The sequence below is a fragment of the Suncus etruscus genome, chromosome 20 (genome assembly GCF_024139225.1).
Source record: "Suncus etruscus isolate mSunEtr1 chromosome 20, mSunEtr1.pri.cur, whole genome shotgun sequence".
In the NCBI taxonomy this organism is placed as follows: Eukaryota; Metazoa; Chordata; class Mammalia; order Eulipotyphla; family Soricidae; genus Suncus; species Suncus etruscus.
This window is the reverse complement of record NC_064867.1, coordinates 29,789,909-29,806,614: the sequence shown is the minus strand read 5'-3', so window position 1 is coordinate 29,806,614 and position 16,706 is coordinate 29,789,909. Positions and strand designations below refer to the sequence as shown.

The following is a 16,706-nucleotide window of genomic DNA, read 5'->3' as shown; positions in this document are numbered from 1 at the left end:
GCCCTGAGCCATGAGCTTACACGCTGTATATAGCATTTCAAACAATAGAAAGTTACAGTAGATTGATTTGCTTTAGGAAGTACATCATAACTGGCATTTGCTCAATCACATCATTTTTGCAAGGTGCAGGTGCAAGCTTACAGGATTAACATGACCAGGTTAGAACCATGTCAGAACAGAAAGAAAGTTGAACTGTAACTGGGTCTACAAGTTCTCACAATTGTGAAGGGGGGGGTAGGTGATCAGGGCAGTCAGGGAACTCAGGGGAAATTTTTCCTTTACAATGGGAGGTGAAGACCCCAGAACACGTTACTTGGCCAAAGATGGTTGGTGTTTTGAGGGGGATGTGGACATTTTCCTGAAGACTCGTTTTGTGGGTTTTGCTTTTGGTTTTTAATTTTGCTTTTTGGTCACACCCGGCAATGCTCTGAGGTCACTCCTGACGCTGCACTCAGGATTTACTCAAGGGGGGGTCCTGGGGATCGAACCCGGGACCTCCGTGTGCAAGGCAGCTCCCTCCAGCGCCCACCTTGGCAAGACCTCAAAGACCTGGGAGAGAGCCCCCACCCCCGGCATCTCTGGTACCGGGAGCCCATTCGGGGTGCGGGGCTTGTAGGAGGGGGGAAGCTAGCCCTGAGGCCCCCTTCCCTCCAACTGTGCTGGCGGTGGGCCCCGGGAAGGGGCTCATCTCTCTCCACGGGGACCGAGGTGGCCCGAGAAGCCAGAGGCTGCGCAGGGGACCCGGCCCGGGTCTTCCCGCGCCCAGACTGGAGCGCGCCGGGAAAGAGTTCCGACGCCTCTCCTCGGGGGCGGGGCTTCGGCGCGGACCGGAAATGTCGTTCGTTCGGTCGGTCGGTCGCCTCTCTCCGGGGCCGGGACTCCCGCGCAGCTGGTCCGCCTGGGGGCGGGGCTGGGGTCGAGGCCGGAAATGCCGACCAATGGGATTCCTCCCGGGCACGTCCCGTTCCGCGTCCGCCTGGGGGCGGAGGTGAGCCTTCGGGGGCGTGGCCTGGGCAGAGTCCGTCCGCGCGCGGGCTCGGGGCGAGGCGAAGTGACGGGGGGCGAGGCGAAGTGACGGGGAGCGACGCCCCAGTGAGGCCTGCGGGGCTGAGTCGGGGCGTCCTGGCCCGCCTCTCCTCTCCTCTCCTCTCCTCTCCTCTCCTCTCCTCTGTCCGCTCGCCCGGCAGCGGGCCATGTGCGGGCGCACCTCCTGCCACCTGGCGCGGGACGCCCTGGCGCGGGCCTGCGCCTACCGCGACCGCCAGGGCCGGCCGAGGCTCCCCGAGTGGCGCGACCCCGGCGGCCGCTACGCCCCGTCCTACAACCTGAGCCCCCAGGCGCTCGGCCCCGTGCTGCTGTCGCGCCTGCACCTGGACCCGGTGAGTGGCGGCGCGCGGGAGGGTCGAGGCAAAGGGGGCCCTCCCCTCTGACTGTCCCCTTAAGAACTGGGCTGCGGGCCCGGAGAGATCGCACGGCGCCGTTTGCCTCGCAAGCAGCCGATCCAGGACCTAAGGTGGTTGGTTCGAATCCCGGTGTCCCATAGGGTCCCCCGTGCCTGCCGGGAGCTATTTCTGAGCAGACAGCCAGGAGTCACCCCTGAGCACCGCTGGGTGTGACCCAAAATCAAAATAAAATAAAATAAAAACATTAGCCAATCAAGACTCTAGGTAAGTTTCCAAAGACAAGGGTCTGCTCTTATTTATCTTTGCAATTCGAACATCAGCACAGGATCTGATGCATAGCAGGTGACCAGTCTAACTGACTGTATCATGAGAACCTTGCTGAAAACATTATCTCAATATTTTAATGCAACTTACTATACACTTCCAGGTTGAGAAAAAAAAATACTAAGTTTATTGCCTAATATTCTAGAATTCTGGGGCCGGAGAGATAGCATGGAGGTAAGGCGTTTGCCTTTCATGCAGGAGGTCATCGGTTAGAATCCCGGGGTCTCATATGGTCCCCCGTGCCTGCCAGGAGCTATTTCTGAGCAGACAGCCAGGAGTCACCCCTGAGCACCGCCTGGCGTGGCCCAAAAACCAAAATAAATAAACTATATGCAGTGTGCTGGAGATCAAACCAGAGTTGGGGTTGGCCACACGTCCAGCAAGTCCCTTACCTCTGTACTATACTGTCTCCCTGACCCAACGTATCACTAAAGGAGATTACTTTATGTTCTTTGATTTCTGTTTTTTTAGCCATAATCGGTGTCACTCAGGGGTGACTCCTGGCTCTGTGCTCATAGCTCACTCCTGGCTGGCTCGGGGGACCCTATGGGATGCTGGGGATTGAACGCAGGTCTGTCCCGGGTAGTCTGCGTGGAAGGCAAACGCCCTACTTGTTACCACTCCAGCCCCTGAATAGTGCATTCTTACCTCATTTTCAATGAATGCTTACGTTCCTGTTGAAACTGAAAAGAAATGTTGCTTTTTGGGGCCAGAGTGTGTGGTAGCACAGCATTTACCTTGCACACAGCTGACCCAGGATGGACCTGAGTTGGATCCCCAGTGTCTCATATGGTCCCCCAAGCCAGGAGCAATTTCTGAGCACATAGCCAGGACTAACCCCTGAGCGTCACTGGGTGTGCCCACCCAGAACAAAACAAACACATTTATTGGTTTAATGAGTAGAAAATCTAAATAAATATCCTTGGGAACTTTGGGAAGAGAAAAAAAATAAAGCATGTTTTAAAAGAAGGCATAATTTGAACTGCAGAAATAAGAACAACTGACAATTATTGACTAGAGTAGGATCAGTAACATAATAACACCCTCAAGCTGAGCTGCCCATTGTGCGAGGAGGCAGGCCTGGCAGTCTTCCCCGAGGGCCTCGACTTCTGCCAGCACCACAAGGATGAGCCCGAGCCGGGAGGACAGGCAGCGCCTTCGGATGATGGCAGACGTCGCCCAGGTTGCGGAGGAGATTCTGGTGCGACGGCCCCTGCCGTCCCCCCCAACGTGGTGGAGGCAATTGCGGATGTCGCCATGGTCACAGCCTGGGCCATGTCCTGGGCCTTGGAGGACACGGCAAGGGCCACAGGCGGAGGGGATGCGGCGGCGGCGGAGGCGCAGGCGGCCAGCAGCGGGAGTACCCGCAAACGCCACCCCCGCTGAAGCCCCAGGAAGACCACCGTCGGGGCATGGGCACGAAGCTGCCGCCCCTGAAGCCCCAGGGCCAGTCGAAAAAAGACCACCATCTCCCCCGGAGCATGGGCCCGAATCCGCAGCCCCTGAAGTCCCAGGGCCTGCCCACATAGGGAGACCATCGTCGCTCCCAGGGCCCCTGCCCGAAGTTGCCCAGGGGGCAAAGGGGCCATGCTAACGGCCCCCCTGCCCCAGCCCCAGCCCCTAGTCCATAAGGCCTCACATGGAGGAGCAGAGGAGCCCAGCAGCTTACCGGAGCAACCGGCGGCCAAACTCCATCCATAAAGTTCTCCCGAAGCCCCGCCCCTGAAGCCCCAGGGCCTGCCCACAGAGGAAGACCACCGTCGCCCCCGGGGCCCCTGCCCGAAGTTGCCCAGGGGGCAAAGGGGCCATGCTAACGGCCCCCCAGCCCCTAGTCCACATGGAGGAGCAGAGGAGCCTGGCACCCCACCGGAGCAACCTGCGGTGGAACTTCTCCATCCATAAAGTTCTCCCGAAGCCACCGCCCCTGAAGCCCCAGGGCCTGCCCACAGAGGAAGACCACCGTCGCCCCCGGGGCCCCTGCCCGAAGCCGCCCAGGGGGCTCAAGGGGCCATGCTAACGGCCCCCCTGCCCCAGCCCCTAGTCCGTAAGGCCTCATATGGAGGAACAGAGGAGCCCGGCACCCCACCGGAGCAACCGGGGGCCGAGGAAGAAACTCCCGAACTTCTCCATCCGGAAAGTTCTTATTGTAGATTATTTAATTAATTTTAATAAAGATATTTGCAATTCCAAAAAAAAAGAAATAAGAACAATTAAAAAGCAGTGAATGGGGGAAAGATTCCTTTAAAGAACTGGCAGATTGTAATTTCCATCCTATCCAATCAGCTGAGGCTGAGGTACAGATCACTCTGTTGGAATAGGTTCTTTCTGGAGGTAGGGACTCCTGGCAGTTAACCTTCTGTGCTTTTGGGATCAAACTCGAGCAGCTCTTATGCAAAGCAAGCACCGACTGTCCTATCAATCAGATTCCACAGCTTTGGTACATAGTTACGATGACTAGGTCTTCCCAATATTGGTAATTATTTGGAGGTGTTTTTTAAGCCTATAAATTTCATTAAAGCAACAAAATTAGAACAAAATTGGTAGTTAACGGTCAGTACATGTGCAGAGTGGGCATGATTTGCATTTGAAACCACGAATGAGCACGTCTTCCTCTTGATCTGCCCCAGTGCTACCAGCTGTTTTGCCCACAAGTCCAAATGGGTCAGAAAATGACTAATAATGAGCCACATTGGGGGGCGGGGGGTGTTTCTTGACCATTTTGTTTTCACCTTGTTCCCAGTAGAGGGCGGCAGCCTCACCTTTGGGTTTACAGTAACCCAGCGACTATATTCACCTCCTTGAACTTTGTAAGCGTAGAGGATCTCTCAGTCTCAGCACTCTAGCTGTTGAGTGGGGCATTTCTCTTTCAATGTTTGAAACTAACACCATGGTTTACAAAGCTGTTCATAATACAGTTGTTTTGGGTACGCATTGTTCCAACACCAGTCTCACCACTAGTATGACTTTCCTTCCATAAATGTCCCCAGCTACCTACCCACAAACCCATTCAGCAGGCATAAAATATTTTACTTTATATTCTTTGTAACAATCTATATATCATGATGGTGTTACTAAAGTCAGTAAAACTTCTGGGTTATATAGTTTAATGAGCTTCTATGCAACTTGCCCGTCTGATTCGCTGTGCGCCTGCTGGGCTGTCTGTCCGTATTGTGAACTTTGGAAATGTCCTGTACTCTGGAAGCTGTGAACTTCTACACTTCAGCAGCAAGGCTTCTCAACTGGGCCATCAACTTGACAGATGTTGAATGTGGGAGGGGCTTTCCAGCAGGATGAGGACTCAACTGGTCCCCATCCCAGAAAACTCCAGAGATGGGTCTGGAAACCAGGCCTACCTGGACCAACTCAGTTGTAGCATCGCCAACATTTTCTCTTCTGTGGGAAGTTGTCTTTTACATGACGATTGGCTTTTTCTTTTCTTTCTTTCTTTTTTTTTTTTTTTTTTTTTGGTTTTTTTTTTTTTTTTTTTTTGGTTTTTTGGGCCACACCCGGTGACGCTCAGGGGTTACTCCTGGCTATGCACTCAGAAGTCGCTCCTGGCTTGGGGGACCATATGGGATGCCGGGGGATCGAACCGCGGTCCGTCCTAGGCCAGCGCAGGCAAGGCAGGCACCTTACCTCCAGCGCCACCGCCCGGCCCCCTTTCTTTTCTTTCTTTTCTTTTTCCTTTTTTTTTTTTTTTTTTTTGGCACTCAGGGGTTACTCCTGGCTCTCTGCTCAGAAATTGCTCCTGGCAGGTGTGGGTGGGGAGCCATATGGGATGCAGGATTCAAACCAGCTTTGGTCCTGAGGGGCTCATGCATTTAATTTACCAGTGATTGAGCACTTTTAGTTTTTTAGTTTTTCTACTTTTTTTGTTTTTGTTTTTGGGCCACACCTGGTGATGCTCAGGGGTTACTTCTGGCTATGCACTCAGAAATTTCTCCCAGCTTGGGGGACCATATGGAACACGGGGGGTGGGGGGGGGAGTGAACTGCCGTCCGTCCTAGCCTAGCCTACACAAGGCAGATGCCTTAGGGCTTGCGCCACCTCTCCGGCCCCAATTGATCATTTTTGTGATCAGCGTGTGCTCAAGCCTGTGGGACAGTGTCAGGGATTAAACTCGGGGCCTTGCGCTTGTGAGGCAAACAATCCCCAAATCCCCCAATTTTAGTTTGGGTTTGAGCCACATCTAATGCTATCAAGCAACTTCTGGTTCTGTTATTAGGGTAGTGCTTGGGAGACATGCACATACAAGTGCAAAAGATCAAACCCCCCCCCTTTTTTTTTTTTTGGTTTTTTGGGTCATACCCGGCAGTGCTCAGGGGTTACTCCTGGCTCTAGGCTTAGAAATCACCCCTGGCAGGCACAGGGGACCATGGGAATGCTGGGATTCAAACCACCCTCCTTCTGCATGAAAGGCAAACGCCTTACCTCCATGCTATCTCCCGATCAAACCCCTTCTGAGTCAGCCACATATACAAGGGCCATGCCTTCACCCCTGTACTCTACAGCCCCAGAATTTTCCCTTTGTGATAATTTTTGTTTCCTCTTTGCATGTTGACACTAATAATGTACTGCCTGTGATAAATTTGGTTTTCCGCGTTCCATTAGATTGCTTTATCAGATCTTTACCCCCTGTCAGGATGCAGACTCATCAGAGCGTGTCATTGCCCCCATGCGATGGGGTTTGATTCCATCATGGTTCAAAGAAGATAATCCTTCCAAGCTGCCATTCAACTTAACCAACTGTCGCAGTGATACCATGACGGAGAAGAGATCGTTCAAGGTAGGAGCTGTTCTGGGGAAATGTACGTATTTTCTTCTTTTTCTACCAGAGGTATTGGAAAATATTCTATGGGGCCAGAGAGACAGCATGGAAGTATGGTGTTTGCCTTGCATGCAGAAGGACAATGGTTCGAATCCTGGCATCCCATATGGTCCCCCGAGCCTGCCAGGAGTAACCCTTGAGTGCTGCCGGGTGTGACCCAAAAACAAAACAAAACAAAAAAAAAGTGTAAGAAAATAGCAAAAGGCCAAAGTCAACACAGCCCAAGAACTGAACTTCGGGTGGGAGCAAGGAGTCGAAGAGGACTAAGAAAGTAGTGACAGAGGGTACGGGGCATTCTGTTGGGGGTTGTGTGGGAATGTTCTTCCTTGAAACCTTACCACTAAGGTTTGTAAATCAGAGTTCTTCAAATAAAATGCTTAAACAAAAAAAGCCAGGCAAAGAAAAATGAAGTTACTGCTTTAAGGTCACATCTGAAATTTTAACTCAAGGCTACAAAACAGATTCTGTTGCTAAGGTCAAGCCTTGCTCACATTTCCCCACAGGTGCCTCTGGGAAAGGGAAGGCGCTGTGTGGTGTTAGCTGATGGGTTTTATGAGTGGCAGCGAAGCCAGTTGTCAAGTCGGAGTCAGCCTTACTTCATCTACTTTCCCCAGACCAAGACAGAAAAGGTATTGTAGCAGCCTTCCCAGTAGATACTCCAAAGTGGACTGAGAAAATATACTAATGGCATTTTCTTCTTCCTTCCTTCATAGAGTTTAGTAACAACTTTATGGAGATAAAAATTTTGGAGGGAGGGTGGTATTTGGGCCATACTCAGTGCTCAGAGCTTACACTTTGCTCTATGTTGCTGAGGGTCGAACCTGGGTCAGCTCTACACAAGACAAGTATCCTACTTGCTTTACTGTCTCTCCAGACCAAGCACAAAAGTGTTGTATTTGGGGGCTAAAGAAAGAGTACAGCATATAGGACTTTTTTTTTTTTTTTTTTTTTTTTTTTTGGTTTTTGGGTCTCACCCGGCAGTGCTCAGGAGTTACTCCTGGCTCCATGCTCAGAAGTCGCTCCTGGCGAGCACGGGGGACCATATGGGACGCCGGGATTCGAACCGATGACCTTTTGCATGAGAGGCAAACGCCTTACCTCCATGCTATCTCTCCGGCCCCCAGCATATAGGACTTTTTATGCAGCTGACTTTGGTTCAATTCCTTCCAGCCCATATGATTCACTGAACCTCTTCAGGAGTGATTCCCTAAGCATAGAGCCAAGAGTAACCCTGAGCATCACCAGATGTGGCTCAAAAACAAAAACCAAAAGGGACCGGAGTGATAGCACATTGAGTAGGACTTTGCCTTGCATGCAGACGACCTGGGTTTGATCCCTGGCGTCCCATATGGTCCCTCGAGCTTGCCAGGAGTAACACTGAGCATTGCTGGGTGTGGTCTTAAAGCCAAAAATAGGGGACACGTACCTAGCCAGCCAGATCAGCTGAATTAGTCCTGGCAATCAATGGGGTGACAGATGTTGCAGCCAGATCTGGATCCTCACATCCAAATTTTTTGTTGTTTTGGGACCACACCATTCTGGCCACCCCTTCTTACTCCTGTTTTTGTGCCTGGGGATCACTCTTAGTGAGCTAGGTGACTATAGTGGGTGCCAGGGATTGAACTTGAATTGACCATGTACAAGGCAAGTGCCATTCTCACTGTTCTATTGCTTCATTCCCTTGAAGTGTATCTTATGTGGCAGGGAGGATGATAAGGAAGGGTGGGAGGCCATTTTGGACATTGACCGTTGCTTTGATGAGACCTGGGCACAAATTCCATGGGAATTTCATATATAAGCCGCTAGGTTTCGTTTCTCTGAATATGATCAGTAAAAGCTAGAGTGCTGCAAATAAATCATCAGCGAATGTGAAAGCAATTGCAAAAGCAAGAAGTTGTAATCTGCAGCTTTGGTGATGGGTTTCAGCACCTAAACTCTGGCAACTGGGTCACTAGGTGTTACTAAAGCTCAGGCTGGAGTCCAAAGTGATAGTACAGCAGTAGGGCACTTGCCTTGCATGTGGCCGAGCCAGGTTCAGTTCCTGCATCCCATCTAGTGCCCTAATCCCCGCCAGGAGGGATTCCTGTGTGCAGAGCCAGGAGTAAGCCCTGAGCATCTTATGTCTATAGTTGGACCTACCTCATATGTAGGGACTAATGGGCATCTCACCTACCTGCGTTTCCTGCTTTTAGTCAGGCAATATTGCTGCTATAGACCGGCTTGAGGACTGGAACAAAGTATGGGACAGCTGGCGCCCACTGACCATGGCTGGCATCTTCGAATGCTGGGAGCCCCCACACGGAGGAGACTGCTTGTATTCCTACACTGTCATCACCGTGGATGCCTGCAAAGGCTTGAGTGACATCCACCCCAGGCAAGTCACACTCTGAGGTGTGGGGGCCATGGGATTCATAGGACTTGTCCTTTTTGCTTTTATGGGTAGCTTGGGAAATTTAAGTTTTTCGTGTGTGTACATTTGGAAGGAGGAAGCTAACAGATGCTTTCAGTGGTCCTCAAACTATGGCCCATGGGCCACATATTGTATTTGTATCTGTTTTGTTTCTTCATTGCAAATTATGCAGTGTGCATAAGAATTCGTTCATATGTTTTGTTTTTACTATAGTCAGACCCTCCAATGGTCTGAGGGACAGTGAACTGTCCCCCTGTTTAAAAAGTTTGAGGACCCCTGCTACATAGAAAGTCAGTTTAGAGGTCGGAGAGATAGCACAGCTGTAGGGCATTTGCCTTACACGTGGCCGATTCAGGATGGTCGGTGGCTCAAATCCCAGCATCGCATATGGTCCCGAGCCTGCTAGGAGTGATTTCTGAGCACAGAGCCAGGAATAACCCCTAAGCACCACGGGGTATGACCCAAAAGCAAAAACAAAAAAATAAAAGATCGGGGGCCGGAGAGAGAGCATGGAGGTAGGGTGTTTGCCTTGCATGCAGAAGGATGATGGTTTGAATCCCAACATCCCATATGGTCCCCCTGAGCCTGCCAGGAGCGATTTCTGAGCATAGAGCCAGGAGAAACCCCTGAGCATTGCCGGGTGTGATCCAAAAACCAAAAAATAAAGGATTGTCAGTTTGGGCTGACAAGATGTACACTTTTGAAAATCACCAGTCTGAAGAATTGCAGCAAAAATTACACACCTGGGGCTAGAGTAATAGTACATAGAGGAAAGCACATTTGTCTTGCACCTGACTGAACTAGGTTGGATCCCTGAGATACAACTTCTGTTTCCCTGAGCTTACAGGAGTGATCCCTGAGCACAGAGCCAAGTATAAATCCTGAGCAGCACAGCCAGGTATGGGTCCCTCCCATACTCAATACCCCCAGAAAAGAAAATGAAAGCACAGAATTTGGGAGAAACAGAAATGCTGGGGAAAATACTTTAAAAAATGTTGTCAAGAGGACCAGAATGATACAACACAGTAGGTGGAGCACTTGCCTTGAATACTTGTACACAGTCAGCCCAGATTTGATCTCTAGCATTCCATATGGTCTCCCCAGTCCACCAGAAGTGATTCCTGAATGCAGAATCAGGAGTAATTCCTTAGCACCTCTAGGTGTGTCCCAAAAAACCCAAAAAAAACCTTTGTCAGGGGCCAGAGAGATAGGGAAAGGCACATAACTGTCCCAGGTTCAATCAGGAGTGATCCCTGTGCACAGCTAGGAGTAGTCACAAACAAACAAAAAACAAACAAAAAAAAAAAAAAACAGGGTAGAGCATTATCTTGCACATGGCCAAACTATGTTTGAGCCCCAGCATCCTTTAAGTCCCCCAAGCCTACCAGGAGTGATTTCTGAGCTCAGCCAGCGGTGCCACCAGATGTGACCAAAACACCAAAATAAAAAGGTTTTAATTTGCTTGTATTCCTTACTATGTTTCATTTTGGTTTGGGAGTCTCTGGTTTAGTGCCAGTAGTAAATAACAAATGATCAGCTCTGGGGAAGCCTTTAGATTGAGAACTCATCACCCCCAAGACGACACCCTTCCCCTCTTGAGAACTTGTCACCACCGGGAAGGCACCCTGACCCTCTTGGGGCAGGTGGTCTGGAGAATTGCTAGGGATCTTGGCACATACAGTCCAAAGTGAGAAATGCAAGTAGTTGGACCAGAGCAATGTCAAGCCGTTCAGAACAGCAGTGTGCAACGATATTCCAGTAAAAGGCAGGAGTGCACAGCACATTCAGTCCAGCTCAAGGGGGCTGTCATCGTGATGATCCACAGGAGAGGAATCGGGTAAGATCGCAGGCACAGATTCATCATGCTTAAAAGAATCTAATACTAAAACTGAGATCTTTGAGAACAGATTCCCACCTTTCTGCTGCAGGGCCCTGCTCATAAACATGTATGAAGAGGACATTGATATGGTGCAGGTCTGTGTTGAGACCCTTGAACCGTGCGTGTCATCATTAACATGAAAGATAAAGATTGCTAACCGTGAACAGGTGACAGAATTGACCATCAAATCTGGTGAAAAAAAGAAAATTGGAGCAGCTGGGAGTTTTGACATCACGGAGCTTAGACCTCTCTCCTCCAGAACCCTCAGTCCTTTGTGAGGATGTCTACACATAGGTTGATAGGAGTCATATTAAAAACTCTGCCAGAAAAAAAAAAAAAAAAAAAAAAAAAAAAAAAAAAAAAAAAAAAAACTCTGCCAGAGATCTCCAGTGATGATGAATAGGTGATAAGAACTGCTTTGGAAAGTATAACATCCTGTGTGCCATCAATACACCAAGAAATAGTGTCTAATCTGCAAATATTCAACCATATTCCTGCTCCCACGATGAGAGCACACCTGAGACTTATTAACATCTTTCCGCGTTTCTGAAAGAGGAAATTATTTCCATCCTGCAAAGACAGATAAGAAAAAGCAAAAAACACTATCCAGTGGGCTTTACATAGCAAAAGTAGTAGTTAGGGACAAAGGAAGTTGAGGGAAAACCTTTATTTAGGCGTCTACCTAGCTTCACTTTACAGTACTTAGGGCTTACTATTGGCTCTGAACTCAGAAATTACTCCTGGTGGTCTCAGGGGATCATATGGAGTTCCAGGAATTGAACCTAGGTAGAATATTTGCAAGGCATGTGCTCTTCTGTCATTCTGGCCCCTTGATATGTTTGGTTTGGTTTATGATCCACACCCAATAATACTCAGGGCTTATCCCTGGCAGTGCTCTCTGAGAACCATGACTCGGGTTGGATGCATGCAAGGCAAACGTTCTTACCTGCTATACTGGGCTGCCCCACTTAATGTGTTTTGAATTTCAAAACTTAGACATGTTTACTATGTTGAATAAATAGGGTTTTTGTTTTGTTTTGGATGCCATGCCTCGTCATACTTGGGGGTTGCATGTTTTAGGAGACCATGTTGTGCTCGGGCCTTCATGGCAGCCATCAGCCTGAGCATAGGGTTCCTTCTCAAATTTGTGCTGTCAGCTCACTGTCTTCTCTTGCAACCCTCCACCCCCCACTTTGATCCTGATACACTTGCCTAGGATGCCTGCCATCTTGGATGGAGAGGAGGCTGTCTCTAAGTGGCTTGACTTCGGCGAGGTCTCAACTCTGGAAGCCCTGAAATTGATCCACCCCACAGAGAACATCGCCTTCCACCCCGTTTCTTCTGTGGTTAACAACTCACGAAACAACACTCCAGAGTGTGTGACTCCTGTCCACTTAGCCGTGAAAAAGGTACATGCCGACTGGTCTTTCTTTGGATGTTGCCTTTTATATTTTCTTTATTTCCTTTCTTCCCTTCCTTTCTTCCTCTCCTCCTCCAACTACCCTACCCTACCCTCCTCCTTTCCTTCCTTTTTCCCTCCTTCCCCCCTTTCTCTTTCCCTCCTTTTCCCTTCCTTTTTTGTAAATACGGGCAGGGGCCAGAGCGATAGCACAGTGAGTAGGGCATCTGTCTTGCATGTGGCCGACCAGGGTTGAATCCCCTACATCCTATATTTCTCCCAAATCTACCAGGAGTGATTTCTGTAACTCTAGTGCTGCCAGATATAGTCCAAAAACCAAAAAGAAAAGAAAGGAGGGTAGGGGAGGAAAGGGAAGGAAAAGGAAAAGGAAAAAAGAAAGGAAAGGAAGGGGGAAAGGAAAGGAAAAAAATAGAAAAGAATCTGAGGCAGACACATCCAGCAGTGCTTAAGGGCAACTCTAGCCCTATGTTCAGCTATCACTCCAGTATTGCTTGGGGACCAGGGAGTGCCAGGGATTACATTCGACCTTCTGCAGGCAAAACACACACTATAAGCCAACTGCTCAGCCCACGAGCTCTCATTTAAACCACACACAACTCATTCCTTAGGAAAGCCGGACCCTCACTAGGCCTGCTGGATCCATGGCAGACTGAGCAAGGCTGCTCTGCTGAGTCTTAAGTTTATGCAATTGCAAGAACATCTACTCTCTGTTTTTGAGCTTTCCACACCCACCCACAGCCTGTTTTTTTTTTTTTAGCTCCAGTTTTCTGTACTCCTGCACTCCTGACACTTTTCTCATGCTTTTTATAGCTGTCCCTGGAGATGTAATTAGTTTGCACTAGACACTGTCGTATCTCCAGTGTGGTTTTTGCTTTAAAAAATATCAATAATGGGGCCGGAGAGATAGCATGGAGGTAAGGCGTTTGCCTTGCATGCAGAAGGTCAGTGGTTCGAATCCCAGCATCCCATATGGTCACCTGAGCGCTTCCAGGTGTGACCCCCAAAAAAATAAATAATCAATATTCTGGGGCCTGAGTGATATAGCATAGCAGTAGGGCATTGACTTGCATGCAGACAACCCAAGAGGAATGGTGGTTTGATTCCCTGCATCCATATGGTCTTCTCCCTTTCTCCTCCCAGCCTGCCAGGAGCAATTTCTGAGCACAGAGCCAGGAGTAACCCCCTGAGCGCCACTAGATGTGACCCAAAAACAATAATTAAAAAAAAAAATCAACATTCTGGGGAAATAGAGATAACATAGGGGCTTGCCTTGTGTGTTACCAACCCACATAAGCTTCCCTCTTCATCACCAGAAGTGATCCCTGAGCAGTGTTGCTCCCTACCCAACTCTCACCCTCTCCAAAAAAGAAAGAGAACTGACATTTTCTGTGGTTGGGACCTCAGTTGAAATCATGGTACACTTTATGGTTCCCTGACCACCACTGGGTATGACTCAAAAATGAACAAAGAGTTGACATTCTGGAAAGAGGGCATTATACAAATTCAGAGCCTACAGTTCAGTGTTGGGTAGGGATGGGGGAGCAGAGAAAGTCAAAGTAAGGCTTACTGTAGAGAAAGTCTCCCCCTCAGCCTTTGGTTGTCCCTAACCACGGTGCTTAACCTCTTCCCCTGTGCTTCACTGTAGGGGACCTTTTCTCAAAAGTCCTGGCTGAGCGCAGTGAGCTTTATTCTCTTATTTTCCTTTCCCTAGGAGCCCAAAGCAAGTGGCAGCAGCCAGAAGATGTTACAATGGTTGACCACAAAGTCACCCAAAAAGGAAGACCCCCAAAAGGCAGAGTCAGATGTGCCCCAGTGGTCCAGCCAGTTCCTACAGAAGAGCACACTCCCCACTAAGAGGGGAGGGGCAGGACTCTTGGAGCGATGGCTTAAGCAGGAGCAGCCCCTGGCCAAGAGGCCTCATAGCCAGTAGGGAGTCCCTGCTGAGACCAAGGGCACCCCGAGTCCAAAGCTGTGGTGGTCTGCATTCAGCATGGTTGCCATGGGATCAGAAAGACAGCTCAGCAGGGAAAGCATTTGCTTTGTATGCAGCAGACCCAGGTTTGATCCCACCAAAAACTAAACCAAAAATCTAAAACACATGGTTGCCATAAAAGTGTCTTGATTTGTGTGTTTTTGGGTTTGCCTTGGGATGAGGTGTTGGAGTTGTGGGTATATGGAGGTGTTCATCCTGGATACAACGAGTCCCCTTCGTCACCACACATGGCTCTGCCATATGGAGCCTTGCTTTGTGGGACCGCTGTGACCTGGTGCCACTAATACTCCCTGAGTTTTGTTTTTGTGGTCACAGCCAGCGGTTCTCAGGGATCACTCCTGGTGGACTCCAAGAACCATATGGGATGCCAGAGATCAAATCTGGGTCTGCCATGTGCAAGACCCTCTGCACTGTACTATTGCTCCGGCCCCTTTGAGCTTATTTGTAAAGTTATTGTAAAGCATTAAGTAATTATGTGGATATTTTTCTGAATAAAATAAAGTTTTTCTAAATGAAGTATGTTTGATAAGCATTCAACTGTTCAGGAAATGATGCTGGTGGGGGTTCTGGATCTCTGTTTTCTGTTTTGGGGGCGGCACACACACACTCCGGGCAGGCTTGGGGGACCATCTGGATGCTGGGTATTGAACCTGGGTCTGTCCCAGGTCTTCCGCATGCAAGGCAAACACCATGCCTTACCACTATGTTATTGCTCCAGCCCCAAGGGGTTCTGGTTTTTTGTTTTGGTTTTTGAGTCACACCCGGCGGTTACCTGGGGTTACCCCTGGCTCTCTGCGCTCAGAAATCGCCCACAGCAGGCTTGGGGGACACCATATGGGATGCCGGGATTCGAAAAACTGTCCTTGAGCATGCAAGGCAAACACACTACTTCCATGCTATCTCTCCGGCAACCCCTTTTTTTGTTTTTGTTTTGATTTTTGGTTTTTGGGCCACACCCTGCGATGCTCAGGGGTTATTCCCGGCTGTCTGCTCAGAAGTAGCTCATGGCAGGCATGGGGGACCATATGGGACACCGGGATTTGAACCAACCACCTTTGGTCCTGGATCGGCTGCTTGCAAGGCAAATGCCGCTGTGCTCTCTCTCCAGGCCCAACCCCTCTAGATCTTAATGTTCTCTGCCATCCTTCGTTATTAGGATAGATTTTTGTCAGCAGCAGCCTCGGGTTTACTGGAGACAACTTCATTTGGGGTAACAACGAACAAGCATGCAGTTTGCCTTTCCCTTCTGATCAGAAAATAATGCTGGATGGGGGGGGAGGTAAGGGTGGATCTTTGTTGATTCTTTTCACTCAATTCTTGGAAGTTATCTAAACCCATTACCCTAAATTTTGTGTGCCTGCCTAGAAGGGGGTGAGGGAGAGCCCAGGGTACCTGGTCTAGACCCAGTCTACAAGAACATCTGTGCATGAGGCCAGGGGGTCAACTGCCTGGTTTGCTCTGCATGCACCTTCACACAAAAATTGTAGAGATTTGGGGTGAGGGTGTTTTTGTCTGATCCCCAGATTATTAGTTCGCTGAAGAGGGGACCTTTAAGTCAGCTTTTCCCCCTTAAAGTGATGCTTGGGTGCCTGGAGCACAGCGGGGAGTGCGCTTGTTTGCTTTGCCCAAGGCCGGCTCAGGCTAGGTCCTTGCATCCCATAGTCTCCCGAGTCTGCCACAGGGTGTGCCCCCCAAAAAATAATAAAAATAAAAAGGCAATGCCTAGGGCCCACTCGGTGGTGCCCAGATATGGTGCAGCGCTTCGTTGCCACCGCAAGGCAAACCACCCTAAGTCCAGTGCCCCTCTGCGATGAGTGCCAGCTAGTAACAGACTCCCTCCCGCCGGCAGTTCAGCACCTGCTGGGGTGGAGAACCGACGGGCCGCTGCCAGGCTCCACTTGCTCCTTGAGGGGTTCCCCGAGATGGAGGCCTGCGGGGGACGACGCTGAGATGGAAGCCATCCGGATGGACGCCATCCTCCGGGCTCTGCAGCCAGCAGTGCCACCAGCTCCTAGAGCTGCCAGGGCGCAGATGGCCAACTGCAGGGGCTAGGGCCAGGCCCTATGCTAATCAGGGATGCCGCTTCCACCAACGAGGGGGCTGGGGACAGCGAACTGGGCCTGCGCAGCACAGCTCAAGGGTGGAGCAGAGGCTCCCCCCACCCACCCAGAGCGGCCCCTCGAGGCAGAATTAGCCAAGCGAGGTTTGCACCCAAGGCTTGCTCTGCGTGCTCTTCGGGTTTGCCCTGGGCTGATCTGGGAGAGAATGGGGTCAACCGTATCTGCAGTAAGCTCTGAGCACAAGCCAGTTTAGGTGGGCGGGTGTGTGTGGGTGGGTGTGTGTGTAGTTTTCTACCAACTTAGTCCACCTATCTTAAAGGGCCGAGCATCTCCTATCTTTCATTTTGATGATAATTTAAGGGGAGATCACACCCTCTGGTGCTCCAGGG

At 50.0% G+C, this 16,706-nt stretch overlaps 1 protein-coding gene across 1 annotated transcript; it reads left to right on the top strand.

Annotated features, from left to right (window-relative positions):
* Positions 1–1,193: 1,193 nt before the first annotated feature.
* Positions 1,194–14,756, top strand: HMCES (5-hydroxymethylcytosine binding, ES cell specific). Its single transcript, XM_049766565.1, has 6 exons — positions 1,194–1,379; positions 6,370–6,513; positions 7,059–7,184; positions 8,748–8,929; positions 12,061–12,253; positions 13,976–14,756. The coding sequence occupies exons 1-6, from the start codon at positions 1,194–1,196 to the stop codon at positions 14,192–14,194; spliced, it is 1,050 nt and encodes a 349-aa protein (XP_049622522.1). The 3' UTR covers positions 14,195–14,756.
* Positions 14,757–16,706: the final 1,950 nt, after the last annotated feature.